Source organism: Neofelis nebulosa, chromosome 6 (assembly GCF_028018385.1).
Source record: "Neofelis nebulosa isolate mNeoNeb1 chromosome 6, mNeoNeb1.pri, whole genome shotgun sequence".
Classification (NCBI taxonomy): Eukaryota; Metazoa; Chordata; class Mammalia; order Carnivora; family Felidae; genus Neofelis; species Neofelis nebulosa.
Genome location: NC_080787.1, coordinates 40,039,010 through 40,065,270, shown reverse-complemented (window position 1 = coordinate 40,065,270; position 26,261 = coordinate 40,039,010). Strand labels below are relative to the sequence as shown.

Here is a 26,261-nt window from a genome sequence, read left to right as displayed (position 1 = left end):
TCAGCCATTGCCAGAGGCAAGACAGCATACTTTATGGATCAATTGCTTGATCCACTAGGGCAAATCCTGTGTAATACCCAGGATTCAGTTGCTTTCAAGAAGGAAACAATAACATAAGGTACAGGAAAATCTCATGATTCTAATTTAGGAATAACCAAGAGCACGTGTTATAAAAGTAATAGGCAAAACGGTCAGGTGGGCTTCACAACACTGATAACAGACTGAAGTACTGAACCCCTGCCCCCCCAAAAGTTCATGTGAAGACCAAAGCTAAGAATCTGCAGACCACCAAAGACTAGACAAGCCCTTCAATACAGGCGAAGGTGGTTAGCCACCATGCACCAGAGTCCGCTCTGGCTAACCACAGTATTCCTTCCCTGTTTCACTATGGATTTAAAATCACGTGGCAGGGTTGCTGAAGATGCAGTCTAAGAATAAGGTTCTGGGCTCTTCTGGAGTTCTACATGAACACAACTGAAGTCTGAAAACTCTGCTGACAGCCTCTCCTCTCACCTTTTCTCCTATCTCTCTTCTTTACACTTTCACACAAGTGTTTAATAGGGTAAGTAAATGCCAAGCTAAAAAAATAAAAACTCATCCAGTGACACCTGGACTCCCCATGCTGGTGTCTGTTTCTGCAGTTGAGCATACACTTCCAATCTCATTGAGTACCACACACCAGAGCATGCAACAAACAGATTCCTGGTCTTGATGACAACAGGAGTTCTGACTTTGTTTCCATGAGAAGCTGGTACCCCTCCTTTCCTTTTGACTTCCAACAGGGTAAATAACTGAGGCACAGGGAAGCAACGGCTGCCTCTTCAGAAGATGAAGGACTATGAGTAACTGTAATTTTCTAACTGCTGAAAGAACCATCTAGTCCTGCCTGCCAGCATCAGTACTTGTAGGGTATCTATGGCTATCGCAGAGGAGAAGGGAAGCTTCTACAGCTCACTCCTTAGGGCAAAGAATACAAGATACTCAGAGGCAAGAGCCAGGTCTCTAAGTCTGCCTGATGACAGCTCTTGTCCCATAGAACAATTTTATAAAACAAAGCTTTAAATCAGGAAATAAAAACAGGAACAGGAAATCTGTAAGTCAGCCTAAATAATGCAGCTACACAATTCTGCTTCTCTGTGACATCACGTACATGGTCAAAGGGAGAGAAAGAATTGGTCTAAGTTGTGTTCCGTTGTGGGTAGTCATGAAGGTTTTAAAAATACATCCCTGTACAGCAATTCTAAGAGCTAGTATAACACTGGATAATACAGAAGGAAATGTTACTTTAAAGCTACTTCAAGGGGTTAACTGACAATGAATTATGATTCAAAGAAAATGTTCCAACCAAACTTTAATTTAAAAGGGGTATGGGGGGAAAGAGTTTCCATTTATTATACATAGTGAGATGTTCATTCAAAATGAATAACTGAATTTTATGGTACATATCTCAGAATGTCACTGGTTTGGTTAATTTCTAAGTAAGTCATCAATGACTAGGAACTAGAGTAATATGTAGTGGGGAGAAGTTGGAATCAGTAAGCAGTGACAATGCAACTCTAACGAAATAAATTTAAGAGTGGGAATGTTTGTGCCTTGTTTTTACGTGTGGGAGGAAATAAAGGGCATTTAGAAGTAAGACTTCTCTGCTCCTGCTTTATGAATCTCCAAACCAGTAGCTTGCAGGGAAGTACTCAGGAGAAGAACGAAGGGCTTCAGCCTCTTAGGAATAATTTCCAAAGCTATGCCAGGGTGTCAAGGACCAGTCTCCATCATGCCACTGGGGGAGATGCTTACCACAGCGGCATGATCCCAATTCCTGCTGCACCAGCTCCAGTTTGGTCTGACACTGGAAGCACCGACGTCGACTCTTCTGTTTAGACCGGCTGGTTTCCTCAGGTCGTTCGGTGTTCTCCAGTAGTCGTGCCCGTTTCACTGGCGAAGCCTCATTCTCAGACTGTGAATCTGACCAAAACAACACATTTAGGGGTCAGGGTTAGTGCCTGGCCTGGCAAGCACAGCTAATTAATGTACTGCCAGGCCTTCTGCTGCCCTTTTCCAGGAACTGGACCTGTGTGAGCAAGAGCCAGTTTTGCCTGGCCTGGTTTATACTGCACAGATTGTGACAAGAATGTACCTTCAGGGCAGACTTCTAATAAGCGAGGCCTGAGCTAGGAGAGGAGAGCAGGGTTACTTACCAAAAATCAGTCTGATGCTGTTGTTTTTAAAAACAGCTGTTTCTCTGAGGAGACCATCCAAACTGGGATCCTCTCTTTCTCTGTACCCCATCTCTGGGCCTTACTGCTTGTACTGGTTATTTACTGCTTCTTAGATATTTGGCCTCAAGTAGATTGTAATTCACTAGAGAAGAGACTATATCTAATATTTCTTTATATCACCATGTATAGCACAATTCTATACCCAATGCCAGTGTTTGATGGGTGACCCATAATCTTTTCTAGTAAAAACACTCCTGTTTCTAGTCCTAAATGTAACAAAACACTCAAGAATCAGGTTCTGATGCTGCAAATTACTTCAACTTTATTCAGAGTGAAGGAGTATACTCGTTTATTCACAAGCAGGCTATCCCACGGCCTCCACTGTGGAGGCTACCGAAGCAGCACTCTGCACCACAACCTTCAACGTTGGTGCCAAATTGGCAGGTGGAGGGAGGTATGCTGTATGACAACTTGTGTTTTGTGGAACCTTAATAAAGTAACTAAAATGAAATAAAGTTCTTGTCATAGGCAGGCTGCGAATAACTCTTGCCTTCAAAAGAAAGGGGAGCACTTGGGAACTCTGTATTCTTGGACTTGCTCCACTGCAAACTGAAGATGCACCTCTTGCCAAGGTTCTAAAGGGGTTTGTGCTAAACCATCTCTGGAACACAGTCTCCTGAACGATTTTCTTCAAAACACATCCAGATCCCACCACTTCTCACCCCTCCACCAACACCACGATTACCACCTCACATCCAGCTTAGTATAATAGCTTTTTAACTGGCCTCCTGCCCACCCCTAAGCTCCTACAGTCTGTTCTCCACAGCCAAGTGATCCTTTTAAAAATCAAGTTAGAATCATGTCGCTTCCTTGTTCAAAATCTTTCTAAAGCTCCCCTTCCCAGAGTAAAAGTTCAAACACTTACGACTGCCCCATAAGCACCTGCATGATTTGCCCTCCTCTCTGCTCTATCACCTCATCTGCTGCTCTCTCCCTTTACTCCATCCACAGTAGCCTCCTTATTGTCTCCTACCTCAGGGCCTTTACACCTTCTCCTAAAACACTCTTCTCCCAGATCTACATGGGATCTCACCTCTTTTAAGTCTTTTAAGTCACATTTTCAATGATGTCTTCTTCCCTGTTCACCCTATCTAAACCACTCTTATCCCCCTTCCCAAGCACTTCCTCTCCTCCCAACTCCTGCCTTTTACTCCTCCATAGCACTATGCCTTTCAGTATAATCCTCTAGGAGGATGTAAATTCCTGGAAGGCAGGAGGTTTCACCTGCATTGTTCATAATCTGCCTTCCATGCCTACAACTCAATAAATATTTCTTAAATGAATGAATCTTGTCCTAGGCAGTTGGATTTTCTATTTAAAGTGGCCCTAGTGAGAAGCAGCAGACTGCTGGATGTATTTCAGTGGAGGCTGTCTGTACCTTTTTCCCCAGCCTCCCTCTGTGTGAAGATGCTGCACTTCACGGGAGAGCGCTCACTGCCCCACCCTCTTCAGCCCACCACACTGTGCACTGACGTATGGAAGGCACGCACCATTCTTAGCAATTGTAAACTTCATTTTTCATCTCATTTAGTTCTTCCAGTCCTACATGACATTTTCCCCCAATACAAACCAACTAAACAAGGTCTTTGATGAAAACAATTGAAAGCAAGTTCAGCCTATTTCCCAGCTCTGCTGAGCGAAGCTGTCCAAACCCAATTGGTGTGATGACTGAGGCAGCCACAGACAGAGCCCCTTCCCCTACAACAGCAACAAGCAACAATCTAAATGTAAATCATTACAAAGCAGCCAGCCAAAAGGAATTCACCTCCTATGAGCCGCAGCGCTCTCCTGGGGGTCCTTTTTCACAAACCAGCAATGGCACAATTTGTATTAATAACCCTATTTAGAGATACTTTTTTTTTTTTTGTTACAAGAAGAGAAAATTCTAGAGTAAGAGTCATAACAAAAAAAATGGTGCTTGTTCTGAGACAAGGTCCTAAATATGAAGCATCCTTATGAGAACTTATCTCCCAACGCTGGGGCATGAGGTGGGGAAAGAGAGAGAAAGGAGCCCATACAAGAAATGGAGGCTATTGATGCCTTTGCATTATTAATATTGTTAAAATCCAGAGGGCTCTGACATGATGCCAGCACATCTCTAATGTAAAAGAGGACTGCTTAGACCCTAACCCTCTTTCATTCACACTGCTATCTGACAGAACCAAGCCTGTGTCTAGAAATGCAGAGTTCACATTCAAAAGTGTTTTCCACATGACACTGTCCCAAACTGTCAAACATGCTATCTACATACGTCTCCATTTCTAAAGCAAACCTTTGCTACAAGGAGAAGACATTTTTTCTTTTAGCATGGCAATGCTGTCCACAGCTAAGTATGCGCAGATAAGCAAGGGAGTGATAGGTAATACTTTTTAACGTATGATTCTCAAGAATGGGAAATGGAATTCACATTTATATAATCATCAGTTGGCCATTACCAAACAACCCACCTGATGGGACTCTCAAAAGTTGGAGGCCTGTCTTTTCCTCTGATTCCCTATCTTGTCTGACCAGCAAGCATCCAATAGCAAAACTAAGGAGTAAGTTTGCGTGATCTCATGCTGAAACTTTCCTTTCCCCATTCCACATTTTTTTTTTTTTTATTTTTTTATTTATTTTTGGGACAGAGAGAGACAGAGCATGAACGGGGGAGGGGCAGAGAGAGAGGGAGACACAGAATCGGAAGCAGGCTCCAGGCTCTGAGCCATCAGCCCAGAGCCCGACGCGGGGCTCGAACTCACGGACCGCGAGATCGTGACCTGGCTGAAGTCGGATGCTTAACCGACTGCGCCACCCAGGCGCCCCCCCATTCCACATTTTATATAAAGACTACTTGGTTATTTGTTCAGGTAAGCAGGGGGCATGGGATGTTGCAGAAATTATAGGTCCCAACCGGCTTTTCTGATGCTGCCGACCACTTCTGGCTGCACTGCCTTGGCCATCCTAAAAGAGCACCACTCAGCCCTAGTCAGTCCTCTAAGAGTCAATGTCTGGGCATCTGTGCAAGTCTAAGACAAAAGGCATCCATGTATATAAAGTCTGAACCACGAGAAGCAGTCCTCAATGATTCTAAGCCAACACAGATGAAAAGTTTACCAGAATATGTGTGTGTGTGTGTGTGTGTGTGTTTTAGGATCAAGGAACTGGTCTGAGACACTAAGAAATCCATGACTTTTATGTTCTGGAATATGCCCACTTAATCTTCACTCTAATGGTCTATTAGATGGAAAGGAATCCCTGTGCCCTCTAATGATCCCTGCCAGAAAGAAGGAGGGAGAAAAACCTTCCTAAACTGTTTACCACCCTCCACATGCTGTCATCCAGGAAGGTGACAGTGTTATATATAACTTCTTGGCAAAGCAAACCATTCTTTGACATTTTTTCACAAGTCAACTCAGTGTTTTAATTAGTAGCTAATGAAATAAATAGCAGTCTACAAGATCATCATCATGTCTGCATAAGAAATTTACATCTCCTCTGCTAATTACTTAATGAAACTTTGTGCCATGGGGTGAGTTGCCTAAATAAGAGAAACAGATGTCCAGGGCAGGATTCTAATTGCTTAATAATGAACTAAATAATTCAACTATTCAATTATAAATTTTATGTCAATTTAAAAAAGACTAACAGAAAAGATCCAAATGTGGTCAACACTAAAGGAACCCCCATCTACTGTCCATATTTGAATAAATTAAACTCTGATTATTTACTTTTTGCTCGAAAATATCGTTCCTGTTACTTTGAGACATCTTTAACTTCCTCGACAATGACGGAAAACACCCAACACTCTACTTGCACAATCTGAACTTGGGCAGTAAGGGTTAAACGCGGAGAGAAAGGTGAACAGAAATAACTCTTACATGCAGCTTTAACTGTCAGAAGAAACACGTCCTTGCAAGGAGCATGCTCATTAGCAGCAGGAGGAGCTGTAGTGGCAAGCTAGAAACTGTTTCCACCCCAGGAGTTAAGAGTGACTTCTAATTAAGGTCCTTCATATAAAGGGCCAACAAAGCACATTTTTTCCAGTATGCTTTTTCTCGAGAACATAATCCAATCTGCATGTACCCACGCAAGAGCTGCCACACTCCCATGCTGGGTTCACAGTTCTTGGTACTCACCAGATCCCCTCTTCCTCTGCCTATGTTTAACAGAATGAGAAAGATATCACATCAGATTTTCTAAGTTGCAGGAAAGGTTGATCAAGAATCGTAATGTGATTACATGAAAAAGGAAAACCTTAAGACAAAGTATTTTACCTATCAGCTCCTTAGGTTTGATGGTAACTACTGCTTAATTTGTGACAGAGAAACAAGTACAGAGATTTTAAAAACACACAATCTTCTGAAAAGAGAAATTCTTCTAATTGTACTATTTCTTAGCCAATTGCAGAAAGCAGTGGTAAGACTTTCAATTTAGGAACACAGTTTAACTGGAAAGCTTGAGACAACAAACAGAGTTACTTCTTTTAAAATTCTGTTTTGTCTCTGACAGAAATTCACATTTGTTCCTTACTGTCACTGTTCTTGTCTTTATTACTCATGTTCTCTCCTGAAAATTTCCAAATAAATTGTGTCAGGCCTGTCAGAGTTGAATCCCAATCTCTCTTAATCTCCCGTCACTGTGCAGCTGGCAGCATGCACACACCCGGGGCTGCTAACCATGACTGTGGCCTTCTGACGTCTCAGGCAGGCTCTTAGCCCTCTGTACAAGCCAACACTACAATTTAGAACAGGAGAGTGGGAGAAGCAAAGTGGCAACAAAGAGAAGGAAGCCTTCCTCATTCGCTTCACCCACACCTTCCCTCACTTGTAAGAAAGAAAGATGAATCTGTTTAATCTCAGGCTGTATGACAGCTTTTGAGGCACTCAATCAGTTTTTTTAGAACCTATCACAGTCTCTTGACAGATTGACATTTATGATCCCAACAGCCTGTGCAAACATCAGTAAGAGCAATAATTAATGAACCTCACACATCACTGCTGTCTCTCCTTCGACCATTTAAAAGGAGCTTAAGCTGCTAAAGCCTCTGTCCATGAAAAATACCATTCTCACTGGAAAAACTGATAAAAGGGACCTTAAAAATCTGTTTTACAGGTACTTTCTCTGTTTCTCCTCATGCTTTCCTTTCAGTGTATGCAGGGATTAAATCCATCCTCTCCTGAAGGAGTTCAGGAGAGAAAACTTCCTTAGGACCTATTAAACATTTTTCCCTATGGTGTCCAACTGGGATTTCCTCCTCCCTTCTTACTGTCCTAATGGCCTTAGAACAATTTGGGAATATACACCTGTTACAAAGCTATTACATGGACAAAGAAAGAAGTTCAAGTCTTTGGTGGGAGTGGATTATTAAAATTTTGTGGAAATGCTTTTATATATGATATATGACATGGAGATGAATGTAACTTGAAATATACTTAAGATGCTATGTTTTATATCATAACCATTTTAAAGGTCAGTTGTTCTCAAACTGCCAGGGAGTACCATTCTTAAGCATCAATCTCTCTATTCTTCATCCAGTTCCACTCCTACCCCGGCCCCCTGCCCCTATTTTTTCTGGCTCTCTCCTTTGCTATTAGAGATACCTGAGGGTGGTCTCCTTCTCCATCACAACCTCAAGACTGAAAGCAGACCTCTGACTCTTCCCTCCCTGTTGAGAACACAAGATTGGGAGACCTGAGGCAGCTGATCGGTAAAGCGGACTATCCTGGGAGTGCACTTGAATATTTGGGGTCTCTGTCCTCAAAATGCTCACAAGATACAAAACATCAGAAATCTTCTTGGGGGTAATTGTATCATCTAGCTGCTTCATTTTGGTCATCATGATAGCACTGCGAAAACTGCTTCCATAGGGACTTTTTTTGGTTAGAAGACAGCTTTAAGAGCAGCTGAACACATGGAAGTTGTAAGTCATGATAATTTGTACCCAAGTGGGAGAGGAGCACCCACAAGTCCCAAAGCCATGTTTTAAAGACTGGGCTCAGATTTCTCACTTCCCCAAAGCCAATCTTCCCCTCTGATTCCTGCTGGACAGGAAGGTGGATGCTGATTTTCATGGCACACCTTGACACCAGAAAAAAATGATTGTAAATTTGTCAATGGATCAAGTAGGAGAAGCTAACGGGCTGTGGGGAGAGCAGCTCTCCATGAAATAAAACAATCAAATAAAATCATGGCACCAGAGCCCAATAGTTCCAAAGGAGGGAGTTTTCCCTCAACTTTTCTATTCTGCATGCCTTTTTATTTCTTTTTCTTGCCTACTGTGCTGGCTAGGCCTTCTAGAGTAATGCTGAATAGGAGTGTTGAAAGAGGACATGCTTGCATTGTTTCCAACTTCAGGAGGAAAACATTCAGCTCTCACGCAACTTTTCATTTTGAGAAATTTCAAACACATAGAAAAATTCAAAGAGTACAACAAACACCTGTGCACATTCCATTCAGATTCAACAATTGTTAATAATCTGTCACACTGTTTTATCTCTCCTCTCCATATTTATGCTTTCCTCCTCCCAAAACCATCTGAAAATAATTTGCACATATCAAAATACTTCATACACACACATCTAAAATAATAAGGGCATTTCCTGCCATGACCAAAATATCACACCTAAGAGCATTAAGAATAATTCCCCAGTGTCATCTCATATTCAGTCCATATCCAAATTATCTTCATTGTTCTCAAAGGCATGTCCAATCAAGTTTCATGTGTTACATTTGGATCTTATGTCTAAGTCTCTTTTAATCTAGGACAGCATGCCCTTCGAAGTGTTGGTTTTCCTTCATTTGTTCGTTTCTGCCATCAAATGACCTAAACTTTTGAACAGTCCTGGTTAGTTTTCCTGTGGAACATACCATATTCTAGATTCTTTACCTACTTATCTACCTTTTAATGGCATAACTTAACTTATAAGGAAGGGGATTTTTAATTGTACATCTCCTCTGTTACATATTCAGGGCCAGAAATTAAAACTTGCAGCAAGTCCCTGACAAATCCACATGGCTGCAGGGCCGGCACAAGCAAGGGCAGGTAAAGAAGAGCAAGTACTGGGTAGTCAATCAGCCCAGTTCCTACTGCACGCTGCAGTGGGGGGAGGCATGTTCTTCCTCTAACGGGTTCTACTGCACCCTTGCCACATACTGGACATCAGAATATAGTTCATCTATGCCTGGACAAGGGACGGATGCTCAGGCAAACATTAGGAGATGAGCTAGCTCCAAGTGTTTAAGCCCATGATTTCTTTTTTTTTTTTTTTTCTTGCCCATGATTTCTTATAGTCTGATGGCATTCCCTGTGACTAAAGCTGGTCCCACAGGCCACAAGTCATTCCTCCAATTATTTCCTTGCCAATAGCCTCCTGGCCTTTTTCCTGATTGCCCTCCCTCTCATGACGGACTACACTGTTGTTAATTATTGCTATAAGACATCTCTTCATTGCTAAACCACTCAACTCTCTAAAATTCTTCGTTATTTTAAACCTAAGGAAAAATTTCACCAGATTAAAAAATATACAGCAAAAGCCCAGGGATGTTCATCTGCAAAAATAATCACAATCTCATAAAGTACAGTAACATTCTCAGTTTATTTGCTCTACTTTATTTAAGCCTGTAGATTAATGACCACTCTGTTCAAGGCCATGACAAACAGACCATATATTATTATTTCTCAAGTGCCTACTATGTGCCAGGCACTGGGCTTTGAACTGGCAAATCAGATCTGCATATGGTAGTGATCTCTTCCCTCAAGGAGGCCACAATCCAGAAAGACAGACATATATACAAATAAACCTATAGCACAGTGACATATTAGTATATGAACAGAATGCTATGAACACAAAATGTGGACATGGTAAATTCTTTTGGGTGGGTGATCAAGAAGCAGAAGACAGAAAGGTCAGTAAAGGTACCTCTTGAACTTAAGAACTATATTAAATATATGCAGACAGATGATTTTTTTGCTCATTTTTGTCATCTCCACATTCTTTTCTGGGGAGCCTGCTTTTCACAATACCATCTGCATATAGCTTACAGCTTGTTCATCTACCTTCTTCTCTTTACCAAACTCCCTATCAACTAATAGACCCTTTCACAGTCTCAGGAGCACAGGTAACTGGAGAACACCAGTGAGCGGTTTTAGGGAAATAAAGCTGTTGTTACCTTTCCCCTCTCTTTGGCCCCAAATGGTTCAAATTTTTCCTTCCATCATGTTTATTAACCTCAATATTGGCCTCTGTCTGGCTCAGACACATGCATGGCTTTAACTGCCAACTTTTATCAGGAATCTTCCAAGCCCATTTTCTGTTTATCATTAATCATTTTAGTTTGAGATAATTCGAGGTTCACATGTAGTTAGAAGAAATAAGGCAGAAAAATCTCATGTACTCTTCACCCAGTTTTCTCCAATGGTAACATCTTACTAAACTCCAATATGATAGCACAAGTAGGACACTGATAATGATACAGTCAAGCTGTATAGCATATGGATATAGTCAAACTACATCCATCACCACAAGGACCCCTCATGTTGCCCTTTTATAAGACAGACCCATCTCCCTCGTTCCCCTTTTGATCCCTGCCAACCCTTGGCAAACATTAATATGCCCTCCATTTCTATAATCTTGTCATCTCAAGAATGCCATTTATATGGACAAACAGAATCATATAGTAACCTTTTGTCCAAGCTCATTTCTAAGGCCACTACCACAGTAGGTGAATATGATAAAAGAGATTCCTTAAGTTAAGCTTCAGTAATAACTGCAATAATAAGTACTAACACAAAGCACTTATTTTGTAACAGCACCTAAATGCTTTTACAGTAGTTCCCTCTTATCTGTAGGGGATATGTTCCAAGAATACCCGTGGATGCCTGAAACCAGATAGTACCAAACTCTATATATGTTTTTTCTATACAAACATACCTATGATAAAGTTTAATTTATAAATCAGGCACAGTTAAGAGATTAACAACATAACAGAACAACTATAATAATATACTGTAAGGTAAGTTATGTGAATGTGGCCCCTTCTCTCAAATTATACTGCACTCACCCCTTGTCTTCTTGAGATAACGTGACAGGGAGAATACCTACATGAGGAGATGAAGGGAGATGAATGATGTAGACATTATGATGCAGACTTAGGCTACTACTAACTTTCTGATATGTCAGAAGTAGAATCATCTGCTTCTGGACTGCAGCCGACTGTGGGTAATTGAAACGGTGGGAAGGGAACCAGTGGAAAAGGAAGCCATGGGAAGACTAATTACTGTACATATATTAGCTCTTTTAGCTTTTGTAACAAGGCTATATGGAGAGTGCTATTATTACCCATATTTTAAGACGAGGAAACTGAGGCATGGGTTAAGTGAATTGCCAAGGATCACACAAAGCTGGTAAGAAGAGTTAGAATTTGAACCCAGGGTGTGTGTGTCCTAGAGTCCTTGCTCTTAACCACTTAGCTATCCTGTCTCCAATGGTTATTACACTTCAACACTCTGCTTCTGCTCTTCCATGAAAATACCTAACTGCAAAGACTAGTTTCTACCACCTCCTATGTATACAAAGACCCAGCTGTCTAGGGGTGAGGGGGAAGCAGATCCTAAGCAAAGTATGGGAAGGAAAACAAGAGACCCTTTCGGTTCCACTTAGAATCTTCTTACCCAAATAAAATGGTACAATTTCTCTAAAATACATCTCCGCTGAATAATCCTACTTGTCTTCTGCTCTTAGAATATGATTTAAAAGACTTACTCCTGGGGCACCTGGGAGGCTCAGTCAGTTAAGCACCTGATTCCTGATTTCGGCTCAGGTCATGATCTCGCTATTTGTGAGACAGAGTTCCACCTTGGACTCCATGCTGACAATATGAAGCCTGCTTGGGATTTTCTCTTTCACTCCCTCTCTGCCCCCTCCCCCCCACACATGCTGCACACATTCTCTCAAAATAAATAAGCAAACTTTAAAAAAAAAAAAAAAAAAAGACTTAACTCCTACCATTTTCTTCCCATTCCCGCAAACTTTCTGAATTTCTGTGGACTAGACTTACAGCATTTAGTTTACACAAAATGAGCTTCATTTTTAATTTTCTCTGTTATTTTCAGAAATCTGTCCACAAAAGTTTCTTTACAGATTATTATAGGATGATATAAAAAAATACTGTGCCCCTAACAGCAAAAGTCAGTTATTTTCACTTGAAATTTTATTTCTTTTAACGGTCAGAAAAAGTAAAACGTGCTTTTTTGCCTTTTTATGAGCCCCAGAAGTCAAAGCTTCCTCTTCTCCACCACGTTTGACTGCTTCCTACAGGTCATACACCAGGTCTCTTTAAAAAGGCACTGATGAGGGTGGGTAGCCCATAAACCACTCCTGGGTTCACAGGAAAAACTGCAGCCACCATCCTTGCATCCTTGTTTGTTAAATGCCATTCCTACTGCACTATTTACTTAAAGGGTATCCCCAGGAGCTACAGTCTACAGAGGCGCCACTTGGTCAGTGGAGCCTAGCCTGTCATACCAGCAACACAGCAGTCTTCCTTTGTAGCTGATACTGGCCTGGTACCACTTCCTTAGCTTCTCCATCAGCACAACACCTGTCCTGCCTGCCCATCTAAACCATATTACTTTTCCCCACAGATTTTTCAGTTACTTATTTTAACTGACACATTACCCGCAGTATATAATCTTTCCATTTTATAACGTGCTTGGGAATTTTAGAGTTCAACAACATTACAAAGCATTGATTTTTTAAAAATATTACATTTATAGCATCAACAGAGTACAGAATAAGGTTAACACTATTAAGGTTAGACAGAGAGAGAAGCAAGATTAAGAAACCCATGAGAAAGATAGACCTCTCAAAAGGTCACATGCCCAAGTCCCCTAACTTCTGTTTCTTGACAACAAATCTAGGTCCGTTACCATGAGGGTTTTAAGACTCTCAAAGTGCTAAGACTGGTCTTGAACTTCTGTTCTACTATCTTTTCCAATATTTCTAGAAAACTAAGATCAGCCACAGTTTATTTTCATTTATCCAAAGAAAGGAAATTTGAGAGAATCCATGAATTATCTATATATCCAGATTTACCATCCTACAACTGTTTTCATCCAGTTTCCTAGAACACTCATTTAGAAGTTAAACTGCCTAAAAATACAGATTAAGTCTTCTACTTACTCTGCAGGTACATGAAGCCTAGAAGTTTTCAAATTACACCTTAAAAAACTACAGTCGACCCTTAACACAAGTTAAACTACTTTAAAGTGGGTCTACTAATATGCAGATTTTTTTGGATACAGTACAGTAATGTAAATGTACTTTTTCCTTATGATTTTCTTAATGACATTTTCTTTTCTCTAGCTTTATTGTAAGAATATAGTATTTAATACATATACAAAATACATTATCAATAGACTTTATATTATTGGCACAGCTTCTTCTGGTCAATAGCAGGCTATTAGTAAAGTTTTTGGGGATTAAAAAGTTATATGTGGATTGTCAACTGTGCAGGGAGACGCGGGGACAGTGCCCCAACCCCTGTGTTTTTCAAGGGTCAACTGTAGACAACTGTTCAGAGCAAAACTGGACAGTAATGTGACTACAGGCATCTTTCTACTGTTGATCATATACGAAGAGGCCTAGTGGGAAGGGACAGGTCAGGAGTCTTCAAGTAACAATGTAATAACGGACCCCCCCTACCCCCCCCCCCCCCCATATTCGGTCTCCAAAGCACAGATGACTTGCTTAAGTCATGAGTCTTTTTTAAGAAGACTGAAAATAGCTGTTCTTTTTGGAAAAACACTGAGTATGGGGGTAGGGTGGGGAAAAGGGGAAAGAATAAGACACTAATTTAATTTTTTTTATTTTCTTAAAAAAAAACATACAAAAAGTCAAACATTCCTATGCCCATCATCTCACTCCTCTGAAGCTTAACTACCCTCCCCAAGTGTTCTTAATTTTCCAACTGTTTTGCCCATCTGGCTAATAATGCAAGTCTCTAGGGGCAGGGGCAGAAGTGACATATTTAGTACTCCACTGGTGCTCAACAACAACAACAAAGAATATCTCTGTAACAGGGAATAAGTCCTTAATGATGATGATCTCGCAATGAGAGACAGTCATTTTGTGGGCTGTGGTCCAGGTTTAATGTAAGGGGAAAAAAAAATTTGAACATTTATATTATGCTATTTAAAAAAATCAGCTTGAATGTATAAGTAGATGCTAAAATTAAATAGCTGATTTGTTTTTAAACCATTTTTGTTTCTAATTCAGCATCAGCCTAATTCAGCTCCTCTCTTACCTATCGTTTAGTTTCTTCCACCCAAGATCTAGTCTTTTGACTCATTGCTCCCAGGGTAAATCCTTAAGTTTATGAATAAATACTTCTGTGCCTCACTGTTACTCTTTCTGATGTGAGGCTAATTGAACCTAAAGTTAGAACACAACATATGATGACAAAGCTTGCCCAGAGAAAGCTTTGTCTGTTTATTTTCCTGAACGAGTACCATTAGGTATTCATTACTCGGGGTTGTATCAGGGCTGATGCACGTACTACCATGTATGTAGAGGGATGAAGAGAGCTGCCTTAAGAAAGTGGCTTATGAAGAAAAAAGAAATAATCTCATTTGTAAAACAAGTTGCTGGAAAATTAGAGGTAAAGAAGTCTGCATAAAATTATTATGAAAATTGTCTTTAGCTCATATGTGAAACATGAGAGGATCAAGTGCCTAACATTTTAACCTCAATTCAATTGACTTTGTTCATCAGCCACTCTTCACTGAAAGATTATTGATCATAATGTCCATGCTAGAAAATCAACTATATATTACATCAATGTTTACTTCACAATTTTGCAAACTGTACTGTGGCTATGTATACCTTGATTTTAAGAATTACACACTGAAGATTTTAGCATAATAAAGGCACCTTACTCAAATGGTTAGGGATATGGAACGAACACACACACACACACACACACACGAGGTCAGTAGGGGGGAGGGTAGAAAAAGCCCATATAGTAAAATGTTAAATCTGGGGAATGGGAAGGTGGGGGCACAATAAAGTGAGAATTTGATTTTCTTGTAACTTTTCTGTAAATCTGAAATTGTGTAAAAAAAAACCCAAAACACCTATATTCCAGGGTAGCCACACTTGCATACTGGCTAGAGTGTCTGCCAAATTATTTCCCAGATGTTGACACTGCTTAGGTCTGATAGGAAAGTGCATGGCAAGATGGCTGTAGCAGGTAATCAACAGTAATGTCAACGCTTATGCTTCTCCAGGTTTGTAGTGAAGTCAACACTTATCTGTTAAGTACATTTTAATGATTAGTCAGACTTTTACATATCACTTCCTTAATCTATACTTCCTCCAATCCCAGTAAGGACCCATTTTTAATTGCATCAATTACTGCAACTGCTATTCCAGGAAGGATGATGACCAAGACTTAAGATGTGATTTTAATCTTCTAGAAACGGATTTATCAACAGGAGGCCAAAGAAAAAGTAGATCTGAATCCTTGTCACTTACAGGAACTATCAGTTAATGCCAAGTTGAAAAACAGACTTTGCTGCAGCTAACACCTCCCATTCATATCAGTACTACACATATTCCCTTCCCAGCCCAACTTTCTTTTAAAAGTCATCCTGCATATTTGGACATATAACTCAAGCTGCAATGTAACAACATCTTTGGAAAAGAGTTGTTCAACATTCTGTCAAAAAAAAAAAAAAAAAAAAGCAGTGCTCAATATATTTTTTCAAGTAAATACTGGCCCATATTCAAGGTAAAAATCTTAAAAGACTGTCTGTTGTATTGTCTTTCTTTATCCCTTGCTAAAGTAACACAGAAATTAACACAGTCTGAGTTAAATGCCCCATTTTCTTGCTTATATATGTATATACATTTTTAATAAGTTTTGATGGGGTGGATGGATGTGGGCAATGCATAGCATGCAACTAATTCCCCTGTCCACTGAGCTAATAGAGATGTGGTTTATTTAAAATTCAGAGTTGTGTTCTGCTACTTGGGAATGGTTTTCTGAAACTCTGTAGGTGGATACTGGTAATGAAACAGAGAATTCAGAACGGCAGGGAGCATAAGGCCAAATAAGCTTTTATAGCAGTGTGTGTGTATGCACTAAAAATAATTATACATATGGAGTGGGAGGCTGGTTAACTTGAGCCCACAGAGGCACTTGGTTGTTCAGATAACTAATCACAATATGAAGTCCCCCATGACAAAAATGTTTCCAAGGTTAAACTGTCTGATTTTTAATCATAAAGAAGTGAATTTATTGGCTAAAGTTCTCTCATGTTGTTGGTCTAAATGTAACAGCCAGCCTTTTTCATCAAGATTTTAACCACAAGAAAACTATCAACCTTCTGTGGCTCCTAAATTGAGATTTGCTTCAGAAAGAAAAGGAGTTCTCAATTATAATATAAAAGCTTAGAGAAGAGTTCAGGATGTAGAAATGTCTTTCTTTTTTTTTTTTTTCCTTGAAGTCAAGCTTGTGAAATCGCTATAAGGATTACTTTCTACCAATACACACAATATTAAAATTTTACTTTTAAAACTAGGCCCAGAAATAAAACAGAACAAAAAAGAAGTTTGATTTTCCCAATTCTGATGTCCAGTTTTCTTAAGAAAGAGTTTTCTGGGCTTCCTGTCATTCACAGCCCTCACCCATTCAAATAGGGGCTGCTAATGGCTCTCCCCTCTTCCCTTGACCTCACTGACCTCTACTCTCCATCTGCTTGGCTTTGGGTCCTCATTACCAGTTTCCAATTCCATGTCTTTTTCTAACCAGACTACTGGAGTTGGGAGTTCTTTCTTACTTTCCTCCTTCAAGTTTCTCCTCCATCTCCTTTCATCATCAGGTACCTTCTGATCTTATCTCTACTACCTACTAAGCATTTATCAGGCACTATGTCAGGTGCTTTAAATGCATTATCTCATTTCCCTCATAACAACTCTACAGTTCAATCTGTCATTTTACAAAGGAGAAAATGGAGGCTCACAGAGAGGTCCAACAGTTCTTCCTGTGGTTGGGAAACCGGAATGGGAACCCACATAGTCCTCTAGAGCCCGCCTCGTCAACCACCACATCCTACAAATACACCTTCAGTGGATCCCCCGTTTTCTGCCCTGCTTCTCACTCTGCTTAAGACTTTCTTTGCACACCAGTGGCTGTCACCCCTGCAATCACGAAGTTTCAGCCTCCACCCATTCCCATTAAAATGGCTAGAAATATGTTTAAAATCTTTTGTTGATTATGTTAAACACACACAATTATATTTATTATAGTGGGTTCAGTCTTCATTACCATTATTTTTGTGCCTTTATTTCAGTTGGGTCTGGGGAGGGTCAGAAGAAAAAGTGTTTAGCCCTCTTAAAATAAAAGTTACCTGCAAAGTCAGGACTGTGATTTCTGATTTAGTCACCAGTGGAAGAAAAAAGGTTCTAGCTTCAAACAGAAAGTTGTGGTTCTCAGTAAATGTAGGGGATGAGATGTACCCAAGCTGTCTATACATTAAAAAAAGAAAACCTATTTATCTATATCTGTATCTCTTTCCTCATGCCTCACGCTACTAGAGGCAACTAATGCTTCTGAGTTTTTGCGTCTAAAAAATCTTCTTTGTGTATCTCTTCTATTTCCCTGTAATATTTTCTATTCTTTTTCCTTCCTGTGTACCTTTCCTTTGTATCTTTTTTTAAAAGTTTTAATTTTAATTCCACTTCATGAACATACAGTCTTACATTAGTGTCAAGTGTACAATACAGTAATTCAAACAGTTCCAGAACATCACCTGCTCATCACAAGTGCCTTCCTTAATCCCCATCACCTGTTTCCCCCATCTTCCCACCCGCATCCCCTTTGGTAACCATCAGTTTGCTCTCTATAGTTAAGAGTCTGTTTTTTATTTGTCTTTGTCTCTCTCTCTCCCTTCTCTTTATGTAATTTTTTTTCCTTTGGTTGTTCATTTTGTTTCTTAAACTCTGCATAGGAGTGAAATCATATGGTATGTGACTTTCTCTGATGTGTTGTGTTTTGCATTATACTCTCTAGCCCGATCCATGTCGTTTGTTGCAAATGGCAAGATTTCACTCTTTTTTATGGCTGAGTAATATTCCATTGTATACATATACCACATCTTCTTTATCCATTCATCACCTGGGCTGGACACCTGGGCTGCTTCCATAATTTGGCTATTGTAAATAATGTTGCAATAAACATAAGGGTATATGTATCCCTTTGAGTTAGCCTTCTTGTATTCTCTGGGTAAATACTGGGTAGTGTGATTGTTGGATCATCCCTTCCTTTGTAGCTTACCAAGGGCAAAATATTTCCCTACCTTAACCACCTCCATGTTAAGAAATGCCTAACTCCGTTCCTTCTCCAACCACCACTACTTACTGGTTTTTAATGTCTCACCTAACTCCTTAACTGAACGCCTTCTGTCTGCTGCCCCTATTTCCTTGTTATCAAGAACCTCTTTAATGACTGCTCATCAGACTTTGGTTTCCCACCATGACACACTAACTTCTTTTATGTTTCCCAATGATATTCTGATAGCCACAGGCAACAATTTCCTGAGTCCTCATATCTCCTGGCCCCTATTCTCTTACATCTTTCAAGATCCTGTGTTTGGCTTGCTCCTTTCTTTAGCTTCCTTAACTCACTGGTTTCTTCTTCCCTTTCCCAGCCCCCCAAGTACAGTCCTTAGCAGCCCCTCATTCTTCTATAAGTCACTCTCTTACCCACTTTCACACTCTTAATCATTGCTTCTAGATCAATGATTTCCAAACTAGGCCTATATTTATAATTTTCTATAGGACTATCCACAATAACCTAAAATTTAGCTCATCAGAAACTGAAAATAGTTTCAACCAGTTTTTCCTCTCACTCTTTCCCTGACATCAACCATTATCTTTCTTCCCTCAGATCCCCAATTTTTCAACTCTGCATTCTTTCTTGAGCCAACTCTAATCAGCCATTAAATCCTATTATTATTTTAAAACATTTTTCTCAAATTTATCTCTCTTCCTCTATCCACTGACCACTACCCACAAAACACCTTGAAAAAATGGGATAAGGAGGAATTGGTAAGTCAAATTATTACTTTATACACAAAAGGAAAAACCTATCCACATTAGCCCAGTGGCAAGACACTTTATAGACTGTAACATTAATTTAGTTTATCTGGTTTGTAATATTATCATATATCCACATTCTTAAAAATGAGCCAAACCTATGCATAACTTAAGGCATCAAAGAGCTCCACAGAAAAACCACAATTTTTCCAACAGCAGGAAGTCTCCTGACAAGTTAGTTTTCAAGGTAATACATAAAGAGATGTATTCATTTAAAGGCACAAATGGCTGGGGCGCCTGGGTGGCGCAGTCGGTTAAGCGTCCGACTTCAGCTCAGGTCACGATCTCGCGGTCCGTGAGTTCGAGCCCCGCGTCAGGCTCTGGGCTGATGGCTTGGAGCCTGGAGCCTGTTTCCGATTCTGTGTCTCCCTCTCTCTCTGCCCCTCCCCCGTTCATGCTCTGTCTCTCTCTGTCCCAAAAATAAATAAAAAACGTTGATAAAGGCACAAACGGCAACTGAACTACCAGAATGCCCATAAACTCCTGGATCAAACTGGTAAGCCCTTTTCAAAGCATTCCTCTGTAGCTATGCTACATATTTCTCCTATCCCAAAGGTCTAATTACTGTGATTTAGTGAAGTTGAGTGATCAGAGCTGAACAGAATAGAGGTGTATCTCAATTTTCCCAAGTGTTAGGTGCTTATCTGCTACTCAAAAGCAATGCCAAGTCATACCTGCTGTCTTCCATTCACTGGAAAGCAAAGTCCTATTGCTAGACTTTGCCTCCACCTTCCAGTGTCCCCTTATCACTCCTACTGGCTCTAAGGAACTAAATTTTAAGCATTTCATCAGGAAGATAATCCTTTTAAAAGATACATTAGTATTATATTTGTTTGTAATAATTAACATAATTAATCCTCCCTGTGCTCACTTTAGAAAATAAACATTAGTTATATGTCTTGCTCTCTAAAAATGGAATTAGTTGTGTTTGTTTCTGGACTTATTTATAGTCCAGACCATTCTGGTCTCTTTATAGCATAAGCTGCCAGGGGCAAGATGCACGCCTATCACTTCTTTTGCATGTTCCTACAGAATTTACCACTGGACTGTCATAGTGGTCTTTTAATAATGTACTGGACTGGCTGAGTGACTACAGTATCTCTCAGCTGGTCCTATATTACACATAAGCAACCACTTCTGAAGGTGTGATCTATAACCATGACAGCAGGCAATACAATAAGATTATAGCTTTAATCGGCCATGATTATGAAATATTTCTTAAGATTCATAAGGGGGGGGGGCCTTAGAAGCAGACACAGGTGTGAGGAATACATGCCAGCCCACCTGCTGACAGAACAGGCAATGAGACTGTCTCTTCAGACAGATGAGCAAGAAGGAAAACGGATAACACAACTTGTCTTGGAAGCAAGCAGCACGATGAGGCAGTAAAAACCCATCAGCATACATCACCTTATCATGGCTAGTGTCATTCCCAGCCTCTATTAGCCCTCGCTGCATCAGCGCAAGTCCCAGACACTTTATCCTGTTTATAATTGCTGATGAGCAGTAATAAGGCCTCCATGCCTCAGCTCCGTCCGTTCCACTTCGGTACCCACCTATTAGGTAATAACTTTTATTTACAGCCTTGCTTGATGCGCTGTTCTATTAATACAGCCAGGAACTGAGCGGGGCAAAAAAAAGAGTCTCCTTAATGGGCAGTATCATCGCAAGGCTTGGATGATTTATAATGCAGCTTTGTGGCTGTTCTATCACGCTCCTCTGGTAAGACTGCTCTAGGAAAGCTATGTTTCTAACGTGCTATCCTCTAAAAGGCACACATGTGCTATGGAGCAGCACCTGAAAGGCATCCCCAGATACATCCCCGCTGCCCCCCACCAAAATCCAAAAGTTTCAAAGGAGGAGAGGGGTATTAAATTCCCTTGATATCCTTTTTAAATAGTGTTGGCTCAGGCATTTTGCCCCAGTGGAGCAATAGAACAGCTAATTAATGGAAGTTCAAGGCTTTTCTCCTTGGTAAGAGTGCAAGCTATGATAAAATAAATGACCATAAATGCAAACACGCATGCACACACACACACACACACACACACACACACACACACACAGAACAGCTTTCACTGCATTCAAATAAATAAGCAAACTGAATTTACACAAAGCATGTGGACCAATAGTAACTAGTAGCTCAACACCAAAGCCAATGCTTCTCATACACACACATCCAAAATAGCAGCAATCCTCATCACACTTCCTTTTCCTTTTAATACTGGAGTGTATTTTTATCCATTAAATGCAAAATTGCCTCTTGACAAGACTGGCACCCTGGCTTGATATTCACTTTTATCAGCTTTTGTTCAGAGGAGAAGCTACCACTTCTTATGAGCAAAATTCAAACAAGTACTCTGAAACAAACCTTTGGCTTCAAGTCCAGCAAACTTAGACATTATTATGTGTCTAGCTGGCCTATAATGCAACCACAGTGATTAGTGGCAATGGGTCCAAACTCTCATTTACAAGTACAGGTAACCTGTAATTTTCCTCTCCCTAAACTTTTCTGAAATCTATACATTGTGTGAGGTGCTTTTAAAATCACCTATTATTCACATATTGACTATCAAATCATCTATTTATACAGTGTCCTGCTACCTCATTCTGTTTCTTAATATAAGCAACAACTCAGGAAGATGAAAGTCTTTACAGAAAATAAACCAACACAAGAAAAAGCATTTAGCAGGTTATTTCCCTACCCAGTTTTCCACGTACTTGTCAAAAAACATGGAGTATCAGTAAATAGCCACTAAAACATACTAAGATAACCTGTGGCTTGTTTTCTACAATAAAACACAGGAAGACAGACCTTTTAGAGAAATGTTGCAATCCTACCAAATATGCAGTATTCATCTTGTCCCCTACCCCAGGAATCAAATGAACTCTTTTAGGACCCAAGATGATGAGTGCACAAGGTAAAACATTTTTTTAATCCTTTTTTTCTTTGCAATGACAGATTTACTGTTTTGATCTTTCTTCAATGGTTACATTAAATGCTAATAAAAAATGAAAGGTTTATATCTTCCCTAATAGTCTCCTGATGGGAACTTGCATATTACATAAGTAGGTCAAATTTCTAATTTTCTGTCTCAAATGCTGATACTGCAGACCTGAGGGAAAAGCTATACCTGAAGGACCCAGGAGAAAAAGAATGAAAAAGAGAACTGAATTACACTTGAACTCATGCCCAAAGCCACCTCTCTTTAAAGCTCCACAGCATCCTTTCCAGAAGCGCCACAGACAGTATGTAATACTGACCAATACAGCTGGTTGAAATGTTTCCATGAATACTGACTCTACCAGGAGGTAAAACATACAACTGTAGGTATTTCTCAGATTTACAGAGCCACCTCTGATTTAACACTACCACCCTTTAGCTTCTGAATCAATTTAAAATATCTTATATAAACCTAACAACAATGAAACATTTCCCTTTAACTGGCTTCTGAACACTGATGTGGAAAGTGTTCGGCACATCAATCTTCTCTTAACTCCCAGGTGAAAGGGGGTTTCTCCTCTTGTCTTTTTTTTTTTTTTTTTTTTTTTTTAATTCTCTTGTCTTTGTAAGAACAGACAATAATATCACAAGCAGATTGAGAGAAGTGAGTCAAGAAAACGTTCTGGGGGAGAATAGGGAAACAATGAACAATACAAGGGTATCTAGTTCATGTCACTATTCATCACACTGAAAGGAAAACAGGTAACCCAAAAGGATAAACATGGGTTTTCGAGGGGGGGGTGGGGGGTGGGTGGGAATGGAAAAGGAAAGAAAAAAGAAAAAAAAGTTTTAAAAGAAAAGAAAGCATGCAAGGGCTATACAGTTAAACAGAAATAACATGCTTCTTGTAATAGAGTGGAATTGATGATACTTTCTGCAAAAACTTGCCTTGATGTTTAATGGGACAGTTTCTAGTCCCATCTGCTTTCATCTCAGGCAGTACTGTAACTCCCTTATGGCCCCACAAATGGTTATTTTACTTGCTATTCTACTAATTATAATCACATTTTTAACATACACACAGCATTTAAAAACCATCATTTTTCAAGTCTATCAGAGAGAATATTATTTACTCAACATACTTGCTAGAAGAAGAGTAAAACTGAATATAGAATATATTGAATATAGATACGGTAAACCAAAAGGCTGTTGGCAGTACCATTAAGTTTGAAAGTTGCCTATGACTTTTTCCCTATTTTAACTTCCAAAATAAAGAAGCTATAAAATGAAAAAACAAAATCAAGGCACATAAGAGTGGTGAATTAGGTAAGGAGCAATTTCCTTTTTTTCATACACTAAAAAGTCTACCCCTTGATATATTCAACCTAGCATAGAGTGAAGAGTTGGTTACTGCCTCACCTGGAAGGATCAGGGTCCTTGAGTTAGTTACGGTTCAAGGGTCCTTGTGGAGACAGACCATTTCTCCACAAAAATTCCAGGCAAGACATGGTTCTGTCAATTACAGCTTAAAATTTAAAGTTCATCAATAGCAAGCTCCAATAAATGAAACACAAAACAACATATTTCTTTTGCTGTAACTCTCTGTAAAAAAAAAGAAAAAGCTACAGGTCTTTAAACAAGAAATCCTACAAAAAGGCAACAAACTTCCCTCCTGTCCCACAAGGCACTTTAACCATAAAAATATGACCACATAAAATATTCACCTAAATATCCAAATACCTTCCAAATAAAACTATCTAGATCACAGCTTAGATTACAACATTTGGCTTAAGATAGAACTTGATAGAAAAGATGAAGGACAAAAGGGAATCTTCCGATAGTCTGTTACCAAGGAAAATGAACTATTTCTTTCATAATATACTCATTCTTGGCAAGAATGTTGTGAGAATTAACAAGGGAACATGTGCAAACCATTCTGAGCTCTTGGAAGAAAGTAAGTTCTCTCTAGTAATCTGAAAGTATGAAATGCTTTAACTCTCACATTCTAACCAAAAGCAACCTGGGACTTGGCAGCATTTTTCAACTCTTTGCTGACTGTTGATATCACAAAGCCACACGCACCTTCACTTCATTTTTCTCTGCTTGAAAACCACAATGATCACTGTGTGTGTGTGTGTGTGTGTGTGTGTGTGTTTGTGTGTGTGTGTGTGTGTGTTTTCCATCCAAAGATCACAAAGAGTCTAAATGTTAATAGTTCTATGTGGCTAAAAGCCAGCATCTAACAAAAAGCCATTTCTCAGCAAGCTCACAAATACAAACTGATCTTTCATTTGCCACTACTGTTCCTTTTTGTAATCTGCTTCTGAGACTCACAATCCTCACAAAGCAATTTCTAAAAGAGTTCCCCCTCTCATTTTGATGGTTGCAGACCAACCACTCTACACCACTGTCCACCTCTCTAAATTACAATACCCACTGATCAAGAAGTAGTCACCTGAAATGTAAATAGAGACATAATCAACCATTCCACGTATTAAAATCATATAATAACATGTCTGATGCTAATCTTCATATCTAATTTTCAAAGTACTAAAAAGAAATGACATATTTACTGAAGAGGTCACTAACCTTTTCTGAGTGTAAACACCTATCTAAGACATTTAGCTATGTACCTATATATATGTATGTATATAGCTATGTGTATATATATATACATATATATATACACACATACATGCATACATACATACACATACACACACACACACACACACACACACACACACACACACACATATTTCTCAGGGCACCTGGGTGGCTCAGTCTGGTTAAGCATCCGACTTTGGCTCAGGTCATGATCTTGTGGTTCCTGAGTTCGAGACCCACATTGGGCTCTGTGCTGACAGCTCAGAGCCTGGAGCCTGCTTCAGATTCTGTCTCCCCCTCTCTCTGCCCCTTCCCCACTCATGCTCTGTCTCTCTCTCGCTCTCTCTCTCTCAAAAATAAATAAACATTTAAAAAATAAAATATATATTTCTATGTGTATTTGCTTGCTTTAAAGTATGTGCATGGACTAATATATAATCATGAAATCAATCTGCAAAATAGAAATTTTAAAAGCCTGACATAAAGAGCTTTTACTATTTTCTCCCTATACTTGACAGGCTTTATATATTGTGTGCCCTTCTTCAGGGACCACCGACTTAAAGAACCACTTTATTCTAGACTAAGTTACGTATTCTTTTTCTAATTTCACGTCATTATTACGCTAGAGGATGCTTTAGGACCAAATCTGTATGGATAGATTAGCTGGGAAGAGTTGGTATAGTCAGAAGGTCTCACTCTACAGCTCCTAAGAAATAACATGTGGCTGTAAGATAATCTTTTACTGATCATCTATGCCTGAAGCCTGTGTTCTGAGAGACCGTTAGGAGAGCTACTGTTATGGTACCCACTGTGGCAGAAGCACTACAGGGCATGTGTTAGAGGCATGAGTCCTATTCTTGAAGAACTTAGACATAAAGAATACAAGACACTGTAGCAACATAACAATAAGTAATTGGTGGTGATTCATAGGAAAAATGCCCAGAATCCCCACGATGAGCTACCTGCTGATTTCAGAACAGCAAGATGGAAACAAAGACAGTCAACCTGTGATTCCCAAAGCAAATCTACCTTTGAAAATCAGGAAGTTCTGCCCTCTAGAGTCAAGCCATTGTGTAAGGCTGAAGTCATCTACCTAGCTCAAGGAGCCTGAGGGGGCACAGATAGGTTTCTTGAAAAGAAGTGCAGCAGGCTGAACCTGACGGCCTTTAATGTCCAAGCTAAGAAATCTCAACTTTCTTTCAGACTTTTTGGAGATGACTTGGCATGTTGCATTAATGTCCTTCCAAGACAGAAATTCTCAATCTCTTTTTAGTTAAGAGGTATGTGTTCCCCCAAAAT

The 26,261-nt window shown here is 39.7% G+C and overlaps 1 protein-coding gene across 5 annotated transcripts in view; it reads right to left on the bottom strand.

Moving 5' to 3' along the window:
• Window positions 1-26,261, bottom strand: part of ZFAND3 (zinc finger AN1-type containing 3) — a 330,104-nt gene that overhangs the window by 29,012 nt on the left and 274,831 nt on the right. For all 5 annotated transcript variants that reach the window (XM_058733793.1, XM_058733794.1, XM_058733790.1 and 2 more), the window contains one exon: window positions 1,795-1,962. In XM_058733793.1, the coding sequence (XP_058589776.1) occupies window positions 1,795-1,962 (168 nt within the window). The remainder of the gene's footprint in view (window positions 1-1,794; window positions 1,963-26,261) is intronic.